The sequence below is a fragment of the Sinocyclocheilus rhinocerous genome, unplaced genomic scaffold (genome assembly GCF_001515625.1).
Source record: "Sinocyclocheilus rhinocerous isolate Xijiao unplaced genomic scaffold, SAMN03320098_v1.1 scaffold257, whole genome shotgun sequence".
Classification (NCBI taxonomy): Eukaryota; Metazoa; Chordata; class Actinopteri; order Cypriniformes; family Cyprinidae; genus Sinocyclocheilus; species Sinocyclocheilus rhinocerous.
In genome coordinates, this window is record NW_015634026.1 from 950,302 (window position 1) to 964,806 (window position 14,505).

General features: G+C 36.5%; 1 protein-coding gene across 1 annotated transcript in view; it reads left to right on the plus strand.

Annotated features, from left to right (window-relative positions):
• LOC107745216 (roundabout homolog 1-like) overlaps positions 1–14,505 on the plus strand; it is a 270,426-nt gene that overhangs the window by 220,031 nt on the left and 35,890 nt on the right. The window contains exons 6-11 of the mRNA XM_016559072.1: positions 2,176–2,314; positions 2,420–2,547; positions 7,221–7,345; positions 7,757–7,928; positions 11,218–11,423; positions 13,883–13,964. Of these exons, the coding sequence (XP_016414558.1) occupies positions 2,176–2,314; positions 2,420–2,547; positions 7,221–7,345; positions 7,757–7,928; positions 11,218–11,423; positions 13,883–13,964 (852 nt within the window). The remainder of the gene's footprint in view (positions 1–2,175; positions 2,315–2,419; positions 2,548–7,220; positions 7,346–7,756; positions 7,929–11,217; positions 11,424–13,882; positions 13,965–14,505) is intronic.

Genomic DNA, 14,505 nt, shown 5'->3' on the forward strand with positions numbered 1-14,505 from the left:
TCTCTCTCTCTCTCTCTCTCTCTCTCTCTCTCTCTCTCTCTCTCTCTCTCTCGCAGTTTATTTCTTCTGGAAGAAAGTGAGATGTAGAGAACAGGGATTCCCCCAGGAACAGGTACAGATTCAGGCAAAACATTTCTAGCTTCTTTCACACACTCCCCTGAAGGCATAAATTTGCCTTAAAGATCAGATTTATGTTATTTTGAGATTTATGTACTTGTCTTTATCCAGTATTAGGTGACCTGAGCCCTTCTACTTCAGATATGGTCATCTCAGATCATTATCATTGTCTCTGCTGCTCTTAACAAGCTCATCCCTAAGGACTTTTAGTCCACTCTCACCTCTGACCTTTCAAAGATTGACCTTTGATTACCTTAAATTACATCTTCACCCAGGCCTGGGTCTCTAATCAGCTATTATTCTTAGCTTTTATGTTTTGGTGTCAGAGAACATATAAGAACAGCAACATACATTCACCTGGTATCTAAACGAGGACTTATACTAGAATTCTATTTTCATATATTTTAATTGTATAATAGTCTTTTTTTTTTTAGTTAAGTTAAAGTAAGAATATTTTGCATTTTAAAATTTTTTTTATTAATCTTATTCCACATTTGATGGTGTTCCAGAGGAGCTTTTTTTAGATTGATGGGGAAATTTTTTTAATCAGTGAACACCATCACAAATCTTGTGTATTGCGCTATAACATGAAGTTATTTCAACATAATGTTGAATTATTTCTGCTGTACATCAAACTTTTCCTATGTGTGTGTCCTACAAAACAGAGCTCTACATTTTTCATGTAGTTTAAAGGTGGGGTCAGCGATTTTTCAAAAACGCTTTAGAAAACTGATTCGGGCCGACTAGCAAAACAAACTTGTAGCCAATCAGCAGTAAGGGACGTGTCTACTCATGATGGGGACGAGAGAGCGCTCAGTGCACTGGACGGACATTAGCCGAGCCGAGCGACAGAAAGATAGAGATGGCGGATAAAAAACAAAAGAGGAAAACGTCTGCGGAACAAAAGAAGGCTTAAGGCAAGAAGTAGGACCCGTGTAAATATCGGATCAGCTTTCCAGCGCTGGAGAGAGCTTAAGGAGCGGGAAGGCCTGCGATCGGACGCCGAGGTTGTTTTGTTTCTTCTCGATAGGTGAGTAACACCGTGTCTACACCGGACGCGACAGTTGTCTCGCCGCGCCACAACAGTCTGTCTACACTGGACGCGACAAAGCGACCATTGAAAATCATTTGAAATTTGTGTCAATACGTCATTAGAACGTAAATAGAATGCAGCAGCAGTTTTCTGTCGGGGATTTGCCGCATCCAGTGTAGACAGCATCACTGATTATAATGAGTTCTATAGTATTTTGTCGCGCCGCACCGCACTGCTCGCGTCCGGTGTAGACACGGTGTAACATTGGTTTTGCTTTGTTTCACAGAACTAATCGTTGCCTGGGTTGTGTACGTATGTGTGGGGCGGAGCTATCAAAATAGGGGCGAGACCCTTTTGGGGTAGGGGCGTGTTTGTTTTGGTGGTTTGAAATGTCAACATTGGCTATCAGAAATCACTTACCCCACCTTTAAATAATCGAAAACGATTATTTTAATACTATTTTTAATAGTTTTAGTTAACAATAACACTGATAGCAGTTGTAGCTAGCCCACGTTATATGCAAAGTAATATAAATGGAAAGTGTAATAAACACAACATGGACTAAAAAAAAAATCAATGGGTACATTACAAGTGATCGATAAACATGAATTAACTGCTGTGATACAGTAAATGTGCCTTTAAGGAACTGTAGTGCTGTTTCCTCATATCAGTGGGTTAGATCATCTTAATCTGAACAGATTCAATCATATCCTAACATCAAAGTTATATAATCTTAATAAATAAATCAGAGAGGAAGCTTTCTTTAGGATTAGCTGCATGAACGTTTAGGCTAAAACAACAAGTCAGAGTTCAAGCTGAAGCTGAAACCATAGGTGAACTGTTTGTTTGAGGAAATCTACTAAAACTAGCTGTTATGAAGAAGAAAGATGAGAATGAGTAAAAATAGATGGATAGATATAGTTCACTGTAAGTTCATAAGTAGCCAATCAGATCAGAGAAGGGAATATCTCATAGGGAAGACTGGGAAACGTGTATTACATAATAAGCTGCGTGTTTGTGTGCAGAGAGGCCCAGTTTCTTACGAAAGCCGAGCAGTCAGTCTGTTCTGGTGGACCAGAGTGTGGAGTTCAGATGTGAAGCTCAAGGAGACCCCGTGCCCACCATCCGCTGGAGGAAAGAGGACGGAGATCTTCCCAAGGGAAGGTATGAGTGAGAACGCTTCTGGTTAGTTTATATTAAGAACAATAAAATGGGAGTGGGAAATGGCCAGAAAGAAATCATCTTGTTTGTGTATCATCATCTTCTCAGGCATGAGATCTGGGAGGACCACACGCTCAAACTGAAGAGACTGACCTCAGGAGACGCCGGTACTTACACCTGTCAGGCGGAGAACATGATGGGGAAGACGGAGGCCAGCGCCACCCTCACCGTCCACGGTAAGAACACACAAACACACGCTGTCACTCATCTCACGCTGTTTGACAAACTGCTTCGATCCTGCAGCCACTTATCTATAATTTGAAGTAACGAATGCCCTCGTTGGGCGGGAGATTGTGTGTGTGCTTTGACCAGCTGTTAGTTTTCAGACAAACGTTTGCTGTTTTGACAGCTTGTCAGGTAGCTTTGTCCGACTGGATGCTGCATCATTTTGAATATTCCTTACCATTTTTTTCCTAGCTGTTGGAAAATCTTTTTTTTCTCTCTCTCTCTCTGTATCCTGAGTGAAACAGGATTATTTCTGTCATTTTTCTGAAGCATCATTTCCACCACATCTCAAATGATTTATTGTGTTTGATAACACCCTGTGTTGGAAAAGATATTTTAATGTGAAAAATGGGTGATATCTTCATCTTTCTTAGGTTTTTGGAAACTTGAGTGGAAATTATTCAGTTGATGTTTAACTTGATTTTTATTTACTTTTGTCACTAATCGCAATTCATATTTTATCTCAAGCTTGCTCCTCACTTTTGTTTTCTTAGTAACCAAGTATTTTAAAATATAATAATATAATAAAAAAAAAAAGGTTTTTTGTGGTGGAAATGATACTACAACTGAGATAGTTATAATTTGTGGAATAATTGATTTTTTATTTACAATAAATATATGAATATTGAATTGGTTTGTTTACTTTGCTCTTTTGTTTATAATAGCATATTTTTTTTAAATAATGATAATAATAATAATAATAATAATAATAATAATAATAATAATTTATTTATTTATTTAACAAAAATAAATATTTACAATAAATATATGAATATTGAATTGGTTTGTTTACTTTACTCTTTTGTTTATAATAGCATAGTTTAAAAAAATGATGATAATAATAATAATAATTAATTTTTTTATTTATTTAACAAAAAGAAAAATCTGAAATATTTAGTTATAATAATTTATTTGATATTTACAATTATTTATAATTTAGTTATAATTGATTTTTTTAAAATAATTTGTTAATAAAAACGAGGTTTAGTTGTAGAAACACCCATATATCAGAACACACACATTTTACTTATGTATTCATGTTGGCCCCTTGAGTGAATTTCACACTCTTGAAGGCTCAACTATTTAGAGAACAATGTGCACATTGTGTCGTGACACCCCTGAGCAGTTTCCTCCGTCTCCTCCTCTCTCATTCCCTGCTTCGCTTATTGCTTTTACTGGTTTTTACTGCTTACAGAAATTGCTGAATTATTATATTACATGTGTGTTTAGCGGGCCAGCAACATTGGAACCAGACTTCTAAACACGTCTGCTTCAATAATCAGTCTGTCCAGTGAAGGGGCTTATTACTAAACTTGTCTTTGGCACAGCATTGCTTTTCAGATGCCAAGAAATGAGATTCCTCAAACATTCAAAATGATGAGTTCTATTAGAGCATGTCTTTTGTGTGACTAGAGTTTTGAGAGAGTTACATGGGCTGTGTTTCAAAACCTTGTAATCGTCCTACTTTTGGGTATCGTAGATGCATTTGAAGAGTCAACCGATTCATCAAATTATTCAAGATTTTAAAAGCTGTCTAGGTGTGCAGCTCACTAGGATTTGAGACACAGTCGAATGCACACAAACACACACAATCTCTGAGATCAAGTCATTCAGAATCAGAGTCGGTTCTCTGTTAAAAAGCCATGGAAAGATAATGTTGGCTACAAACGAGGCCTCTCTCAGCTGGCGATTTAGTCATTAGTACTGATGTATTTGAGGAAAGTGCTAGAATGCCATGCGAGTCCCAGGAGTAGCTGTGTTAATGGGCCATGGAAACCAAGTAGAGTGGGAGCCGCTGCCACTGCCAAAAGAGCAAACGGCCCGTCCAAGTCGAGTTCTCTTTACCCAGCTGTTCTCAAATATACCGCTTTCCCTCATTTCTCACCCATCTCATAGGATCGACTCCAAATGGCCCGAGTTATTGCATTAAAGTTAAAGTTAAATTCGACCTATTTACTGAGCTTGCTTAACAAATGTTCTTGGTTTATTGTGCACGATTCATCAGTGGTTTCTTTGCATAATCTTCCATTAAGATTTCATTTTCACCCTACTTTATTCCAACTAAACAGTAGGTTTCATTTGGAAATATGGCAGAATTTGTATTTCTTTTACAGTTAGAGTGTTTAATTTCCATGCATCACACTCTTAAAATAAAGGTGCCACTGAAGAACCACCTTTGGTTCCCTTTCAATCGGCAGTTTTTCTTAGTGTAAAGAACATTTTAGTAATCTAAAGAACCTTTTGTGCAATGGAAAGCTTCCATGAATTTTAAAGCTTCTTCATGGGACCATCAATGCCAATAAAGAACATTTTTAGGAGTGCAGCGGAAACAAATAAAATAATAAAAAGTGAAAAAGTGATTGTGACATGTGGCCAAGTATGGTGACCCATACTCGGAATTAGTGCTCTGCATTTATCCCATCCTAAGTGCACACACACAGCAGTGAACACACACACCGTGAACACACACCCGGAGCAGTGTGAATGAAAAAAATAAAACTATTTGAAAATATTAAAATAATTGTCTGCCAATATTCAGACAAACAGATAGTCACGCCCCTAAACTCATGCTATTTTTGGTAAAAAAAATGACACACTGCAGCTTTTAAAGGGCCAGACCCCAGCTTACATTGTCCACCTAATAAAATCTTTGGCCAGACCAGAAGAATAAAACCTCCATTCATACCTCATGACTGATAGAATTGTTTCTTTGTGTGGTTTCTGCCATATATTTCAGCTCATGATATATTTACAACGTGTGTGTGCTTGCCACACCTTATGTTTTGTGTATGTTTTTGTGTTTTATTCTCATAAATACATCACTGCACTGATTTTGTTCTGTAAGCATATCCTGTCATTTTTGCTTCATTGTCATGTGCGGTTTATTTGCGCATCTATCACATATGTGTTTTATCGTGCTTCTATTTTTTTCTTTCCTCTTTCAGTTGTGTCTGGTAAGTTGCAAATGTCACCCGTCACCATTTATGCTGCATTGACAGCAACAGGAAGTTGTCAGAACAACCATCCATCCACCTTCCATCCTCCCACCAATCAGCACGCTTGTCTGGGTTGTCACCGGCAACAGTGACAGCACAGCAGGCCTGGGTAAAACTAATGCTCGCTCGGAGCGTACAAGGTAACGTCAAAATCGCCTCATTTTATTCTCACTTAGTTGAAAATTCTTCCTTTGTTCCTCCGGACGCATTACGGCAGTGTGTGATTTGACAGGTGTAAGATTGGTTTAGTGCTGCGGTGTATGTGGCACTCGGGGTCATACTTTGTGTCACATATTATGAAAATATTCATCCTTATTACAAGCTGAAATGACTCCGTGCTGTTACGGACACTGAAGTCGAGTTCGCGTCGGAAATCACGAGACGGAGTTTGTTATTAAGATGCATGAAAAACCTGCATTCCACACGACGCCGGTGCCATTAAAGTGTGTCAGCACGGGACAGATGGCCCAAATTCATCCCCCATCTCCATGTAAATTTTATTGCTTTGTGCCCTTGCCCATGCAAATGAAGCAGTTTTTTTACTGCGTCTACATCTGTTTTTATGTTTCGGCATACCTGCACATCCGTCCATTAAACAGCAGTATGACTCTTCTTTTATCGCCTGCCGTTAATGTGACGCTGAAGGGTTGAGCTCTGTCAGTCTCCAGTGTATTTATCGTATACGCAAGAAATTCGGCCGATGTCAAAGACCCCCTGAAATCAAAATGAGAGACTTGCTTGTAGAGGCTGAAATGCCCTTATAAAATTCAGTCTTTCTCTTCTAGGACCAAAACTATGAATGACTCCAGTGATCTATAAAAAAACAAGAATGTCGTGGCTGAATCTGTGACGTAAACTAAAGATTATTGACCCGACTTCCTGTTTTAATAAAAGATATTTCAACAGGAAAGAACAATATGCTCATCAAGTCATTTCATAGCATTGTGTAAAGAAATGTTAAGATAGAAATGTTGACACAGACGTAGATAAAAAATAATGGATATTTAAAAATTTTAATATGTATGTACTATATTTAAATACTAAAATATTTATATATTCTGTTTTTTTTTTAAGAAATTAATACTTTTATTCATCGAGGGTGCATTAAATTGATAAAAACAAACTGTAAAGACATTGATGATGCTACAAAAGATTTCTATTTCAAATAAATGCTGTTCTTTTGACTTTTCTGTTTGTCAACGAATTCTGGAAAAAAAACAACTATCAGTTTTTCCACCGAAATATTGCTGTTTTCAACATTGATAATAATAAGAAAGGTTTCTTGAACACCAAAACGGCATATTAGAGTGATTTGTGAAGGATCATGTGACACTGAAGACTGGAATAATGATGCTGAAAATTCAGCTTTGCGTCACAGGAATAAATTACATTTTGAAATATTTTCAAATAGAAAGCAGGTACTACGTACCAGGTGTTAGAAAGATGATTTAATGAAATGCAAATACATATTTTAGAAAATAAACACTGCACATCTGCTTTTAAACCATCAAGCTCCATAGACTTCCACTGTAAGTGCATAAATGTAAATATGTTTTTGTTTTTTACATGCTAAGAGTCAAAATGAATTGATCTTTGGTAATTGATTTGTTTAACTCATATTCCTGCAGTTCCTCCTGTGTTCGTGGTGCGACCCAGGAATCAAGTGGTCGGGATGGGCCGCACCGTGACCTTTCAATGCGAAGCCACAGGAAGTCCTCAGCCTGCCATATTTTGGCAGAAAGAAGGCAGTCAGGTGAGAATGTTTGTGTTTTTTTTTCACTTGTGGTATGAAGATGCATTTCCTGAGCACACTTTTACAGTAACATATAAAATGCATGGCACTCTTCCCCATTAAAGTCAGTCAGATTTATGAGACTGGTAGATTTATAAGGCCATCTGCACATTTACACACATCTAATGGGCTCTGTAACACTCCACACCTCTAACACACCTCAAGTCATCTTGGTTTGGTCAGTAACACTCATCACACACTCAGGAATTCAGGCACACCGTGCCAATAGTTAGTGTGAACGTGCAAGTCCTGACAAGATGTATATTTCTCACACACTGAATATTCTTGCAGTAATTAGTGTTTATGTTTTTATATTTTTGTTATCAGATTCTAACTCTATTCATAGATCTTTTTCCTCTTTCCCCTCTCCAGAACCTTCTGTTCTCCTCTCAACCTCCTCCTCCCTCCAGTCGATTCTCTGTCTCTCAGACGGGCGATCTGACCATCACAGCGGTGGAGCGTTCGGACGGCGGCTACTACAGCTGTCAGGCTCTGAACATCGCTGGCAGTGTGATCACCAAAGCCCTGCTGGAGGTTACAGACGGTGAGATGGACGCACTCAACACAGATGAAGCCTTAGTGAGCGCAAAAGTGCTTATGTGCATACCTTTTTGCTACTCAGTTTAGGGGAAGTTGCTCCCAAAAATTGTATATTTAATTTAATTTAATTTAATTTAATTTAATTTAATTTAATTTAATTTAATTTAATTTAATTTAATTTAATTTAATTTAATTTAATTTAATTTAATTTAATTTAATTTAATTTAATTTAATTTAATTTAATTTAATTTAATTTAATTAATTTAATTAAATTTTTAATGAAATATTTTACATTGATTGCAATATACTGTTTAATTATATTGCAATTAATTGCTCCGTTTGGCACTGCAAATGACTTACTCATTATATTACTTATGGATTTATTTGTAAAACACATATGAACCTTTTCTAGATGGGCATTATAAAGATAAACATAGAATTTTCTGTCGTTACTCATAGATTTCTGGCTATTACCGTATTGACCCGAATATAAGACGATATTTTTTTCTTGGAAATACATCTGAAAAAGCGCGGTCGTCTTATAGTAGCCATGTCAAATGTTTTGACAATACAGCACAATACAGCTCAGAGGTGTTTTTCCGCCAGGATGCAATTAATTTTACTTAATCACATTTTGCTATTGTAATATTCTTTGTTGTAAATATCATAAATAATGTAATGTAATGTAATGTCTGACCCGGCAGTGAGTTTGAGACTTCCCCAGACTGTTTCTTGAATCCTTTTGACTGAATCATTAAAAAGAATCGGTTCATAAGAGTCATTTGTTGGCTAAATAGACATTACAGCTCGTGCTGTTCGTTTTTGCATGCGACACGCACTGTATAAAGGCAAAACGTTGTTAAATATTTGTGGCTGGACATAAAATTTAGGTTTAAAATTCATATTCAATGCAAATAACAATATTTTATAGAAAATACACACATTACTCCAACACTGATTACTCCGTATGTTTAAATAGTCAAGACACTTCAACTGAATAGTGACAGTTTGGCAGTTCTCTCTCATCCAACATAATCTCCTGTGAGTGCCATCCTTAAGAAAACACCAAAGCAAGACAAAGAGAGCGAATGTGGGGTAAAGAAAGAATAATAACAGTTATTTTAGCGCCAATCTGCTCTCTGGCCTCGCTCTCACTGCGGGCACGGAGCGTAATTACAGGTCACCGCCATGATGATTCAGTAATTACAACAGCGGCGACGCGAGGACACAACCGTGCCTGAGCGAACGTGTCATGTGATACATAATTCATCCCTTTAATGGCCGTTACAAAAGTGTTGTAGGGCTTTGAAATGCGCTGTAGTGGCATTTATGCAAATTGCAGCCGTATAAATGGCGGTAATGCTTCTAGCGGGGTCGAACACAATCAGATGGACGTAAACATCGCAGCTTTTACTACAATCAGACCGGCCAGGTCCGCTGTGAGAGAGAGGAGGCCGCGGCGGGGGGCGATTGTGTTTGGGTGTGTTTTAGTGTGTGTGAGGGAGGTTAAGTGCTGCTGAAATGCTGCCGGTATTAATTGCTCGTCTCTAGTTTGGCTTCACTCTGCTACTGCTGGTGACTGATTAGAAAATTGCTTCCAGTTGAAAAAATTGGATTCCATCTCTATCTCTATCTCTCTCTCTCTCTCTCTCTCGTTTGTAAAACATGTACTCAGCTCATTTGGTGCCAGGCATTCCTCTCTCACATGCTCTTTTTCCTTGGTTACATTTATTTTTATTTGCGTTCTTCGTTCTCTTTACCTCTGACCGTACACGCGCTCGCTTCTGTGGCTCTTAGAAAATGTGGAAGGATGTATTTTGGATTTTGGTTTGGAGTGCTGTAGTGTTTTATTATAGTTATTATAATGATATTAGACTTAAGACTCTGTGTCTCGTTCTGTCTCACTTTCTTCCTCTTTGTCTCATCCTGTCTTCGGTCTCTCACTTTTAGTTTAATGCATTTTAGTGGTGTTATAGATCATTTAGATTCATATCGCTAACTATTTTGCAGCTTAGTCGAATGCATGCATGCATTTTATTTTATTTTATTTTACTTTATACATATATTTATTTTGCAGACGCTAAGTGATTGCAGATTCTAATTGATACAACAAAGTGATTCATCTTAAAGTGATCCATTTTATTTATTTATTGATTTTTATTTTAAAAATAAAGACAAGAAAAAAGAAAGTTACAAGGAAGAGAAAAATTTTAATATTTTTTAATTATTATGAGGACTAGAACAAGGCAATCACTGATCTTACATTTACATTGTCATTTAGAAGACACTTTTATCCAAATAGACTTAAAAATGAGGACAATAGAAGCAATCAAAATCAACTAAAGAGCAATAATATGTAACAGCTGTGATAAGTCTCAGTTAGCCTAACGCAGTACGCAAGTTTTTTTTAATATATATAATAAATAAGAATAAATAGAATAGAAAAAGAATAGGGAATGCTAGTGTTAGAGGGTCTTTTTTTTAAAATAAAAATAAAAGAATAGAAAAAGAATAGAGAATGCTAGAGGGTTAGAGGGTCATTTTTTTATAATAATTAATTAAGAAAACACAACATTTATGAGTCTTAAATGAGTTTTAAGACTTTATATCTGAGTAATTTCATATATTATCATATCACATCATCTGAAATTTTGTGTCTCAAGGTAGTTTGTCTTGTTTTAAGGATGTTTTTATTGGACAAAAATACACATTTTTGCAGTACCTCACTGTAAATAAATAAATAATAATATTAATAATAAATGCTAGTGTTAGAGGGTCTTTTTTTTAAAATAAAAATAAAAGAATAGAAAAAGAATAGAGAATGCTAGAGGGTTAGAGGGTCATTTTTTTATAATAATTAAAAAAGAAAACAAATTGACAAAATAGAATTAAAATAGAGCGCTAGACTTAGAGGGTCAAATGAAGATGGAAGAGATGTGTTTTTAGCCGACTCAGCTGCTCGGCTCTGATCTGAAAGTGGTTTTATATTTATTTTATTTTATTATATGTTGTTTTTATTTTATTATTTTATTCTACTTTTTAATGAATTAATTGCAGAATGTATTAATGTATTTATTTTAGCAATAGATGTAAATAAAGTAATAAGAATGAAAGAAAATAATATGGTCTAGGTATTGTTAATATATTTAATAATGACATAATATACCATTAAATAACATTTGCAAACTAAATACAATAAACACTCAACACGATATTAATGAATAATAGGAATACAATTATTTTGTTACAGTTATTATGCTCCTATACTAAAGTGATTGGTTTCTCTCTCACAGTGATCTCAGACAGACCTCCACCCGTCGTCCGCCAGGGTCCCACCAACCAGACCGTGGCTGTGGATGGGACGGTGGTCCTGGGATGCCAAGCCACCGGCACGCCGACTCCCACCATCCTGTGGAGGAAAGACGGGGTCCTGGTGTCCACCCACGACTCTCGCCTCAAACAGCTGGACATAGGAGCCCTGCAGATCCGTTACGCCAAGGTACGGTGGCTCTGAGGGGTCAGAACCACATCAAAGCCTGACATATTTAGCATGCAGATAAATGTACAGTAACAGGGGACGTGACTCCGGTTCATGGGAACCTTTTCCCTTTGGTGGATTTATAGCTTTGAAACTCCTCTCTGACCCTCATGATGCATTAAAACGCTCACGTATGGAGGATTGAGCATGTGCTCGTTTGCTGCACCAAACCAACTTGTTCTCGTAAAGTACTGTTTCCTTTGTTCGGTTTTCCTTAGTAACAGATTTTTATGGAATTTTCCATTCCAAACACACCGCACAGAACAACTATTTACAGGCAATCTTGAGCAGTTTTGTGCTGTGCTGCTCGTCTCAGACCCAACGCCTCGCTTTCATTTTTATTAATATTTTATTCATGGAGGTTTCTGAATGCGGCAGGGTAGTTTATTAGATGCGGTTAGCTGCTGTTTCTTTCTGAGCTGAAGTTGGCAGATCTTTTTTTGAGCTGTTAGCTGTTTTATTCCTGGATATCTGAGACAGCACTGCAGGATTCACTGACAGAATCAAAAATCACAGCTCCCTTTATAAAAATATTGTGTTGTGAATTCTTTTCGCACACGTTTGGGTAACATTTCCACAGATTTACCACATACTAGTTGTTTGCGAGGGCATACATTTCATGAGAAAATAATAAAATGATTACCATGATAAAAATGTGGCTTTTAATTAGCACGTTTTGTTTATTATTTTATTTTATTAACATTATTAATTTTATTAGTTCATTAATGAGACTGGGTACTGAAAAGTATTTAATTACTTTAATAGCCGTAATTTTATTTTATTTAAAAAGTCATTTAAAAAGGAAAATAAATGTTAAGGCGAAAACTTTTTTTTTTTTTTTTACCATTTTGCAAAAATACACATTTTTGCAGTACCTCACTGTAAATAAATAAATAATAATATTAATAATAATAATACAGGTCCAAAGTATTGATACAGTATTGCTATATTGATATATGATCATATATGATCATACATCCTTAATGATTTAAATTTGCTAATGATTGCAAAACAGTCCTAATATCTTGTTTATGCATGCATCTTTGAAGGTTTGTGCTTTTTTTGGTGTGTGAGTGAACACAGACATACATGTGTGTCGTACAGCATCAGACAGGCTTTTCTTTCATCCCTCACTATAGCACAACATCATCGTCTCACACACAGACGGCCAGTGTTCAGAGAGCCGTCAGTCAGCCTGCAGGTTCTGATGTGTGAACACACACTCCTGCTGTCACCCCCCGTCAGCCGCGAGGGGGAGGGGAGTGTTTCCTGTCACTGCACACACACACACGAGCACCCGGGTTCCCCCTGCACGGGGGTCAAAGGTCCCCGCAGCATGGGCTGTCAGAATACGACTTTAATTAACATAGATGTCTCACTTGACGACGTCTCGCTTCTTTTAAAGAATAGAGGAGAGATAAAGCGAAATGAGGAGATGCGTCTCTATCTGTTGCGCTTCGGGCGGTCCGCATTAATGAACATGTCATTAAGCGAACACACACACACCAGTAGCTCCAGATAGACTGTCTATTTCTGGTGACTTTCATACCTCCTCCGTAAATTGACTGACAGATCGGCTGACGTGTTCTAAAATGTATCTTTTTTTCTTTAAGATATTAGCATACACCAACACTACATCATACAGTCACTATTATTGTCATTCTGTGCTAAGAAAGCACTGTCTAGGAACATACATGTAAATGTTCTTATTTGTCTGTTAGTCTTTTTTCTCTCGCTTTTAACAATTTTTGTTTCATTGATTGATTGATTGATTGATTGATTCATTCATTCATTTAGATTTCCTAATGAGTTCTCCAAGTAATTGCAGGTTTGGGAAAATTACTATTTTATTTCATTGTTTTTTTTTATTTATTTTTTAATCATCATTTTGATTACCTAGTAAGTCCTCCAATTAACTACAGGTTTAGGAAAATTATATTTTATTTTTTATTTTAAGGAATATTATTTATTTGTTTGTTTTTAATCATTTTTATGGTAAGTCCACCAAATAACTTACTATTTTTATTTTGTTTTGTGTTTCGTTTTGTTTTGTTTGCAAATGCTAGTGGTGCAGACATTCCATATGCCACCTTTACATATTATATTTGTGTACATCTGATCATCTATAAAAGCAGATTAATTCATACATTCTAAATAGTACACATTGGAAGAATATCTGCTCAATGTAATTTTATCAAAGTATTACATACGAGCAGACAAAAAAAAAGTTCAGTCTTCAATATGAAAGCGATACTCTGAATAGACTTTTTGACAATGTACACTGTGTAATTTGGTGTGAAATGACACTATAGTGTCAAACTAGGAGTTATTTTGGAGCTGAATGTCGGAAAATCATTATTAATTTATATGCATATGTGTATATTTGCATTAATAGAGGGATTTTCTTTTCTTGATTTCAGCTGGGAGACACTGGCATGTACACCTGCACCGCGTCCACCCCCAGCGGAGAGGCATCTTGGAAGGCTTACCTGGAGGTGCAAGGTACAACAGAGAGACAGAACGCAAGATAGCAGACAATAGAGTGAGAGGCGTTGAGAAACGGACGTCAGTAAATTAAGTTTAAAATTGAGTTTGAAATTAAACCTTCGTCTGCCTGTATAGGGTTGGGTATTGTTCTTTTTTTTTTTACGATACTGGTGCCAAATCGATACTTTTAAAACGGTACCGGTGCCTGAACCGATACTTAAAAAAAATAAAAAAATAAAAAAATAGGATGGATTGGCCATTATTGAGTGCTTTAAACACATTTAATGTCTGTTTCATTCATACTGGACGCCAGAGGGCGCCCTTGTGCAGAAACTCCACATGTGCATCACAGAAGAAATAGAACTCAGGAAATCCCTAATATGGACAAAGGCATTGCTATCGCTGTAACTGAGTAATAAGAAAATATAAACGTTTTGAATGATAAAACAAAGACAATAAACACTCGACTGCGACAATGTATAGTTTGTGTTATTCAAGCCATCTTTGGTATTTTCATCATAATTAAGTATATTTATAATCCATTGCTAATCAACAT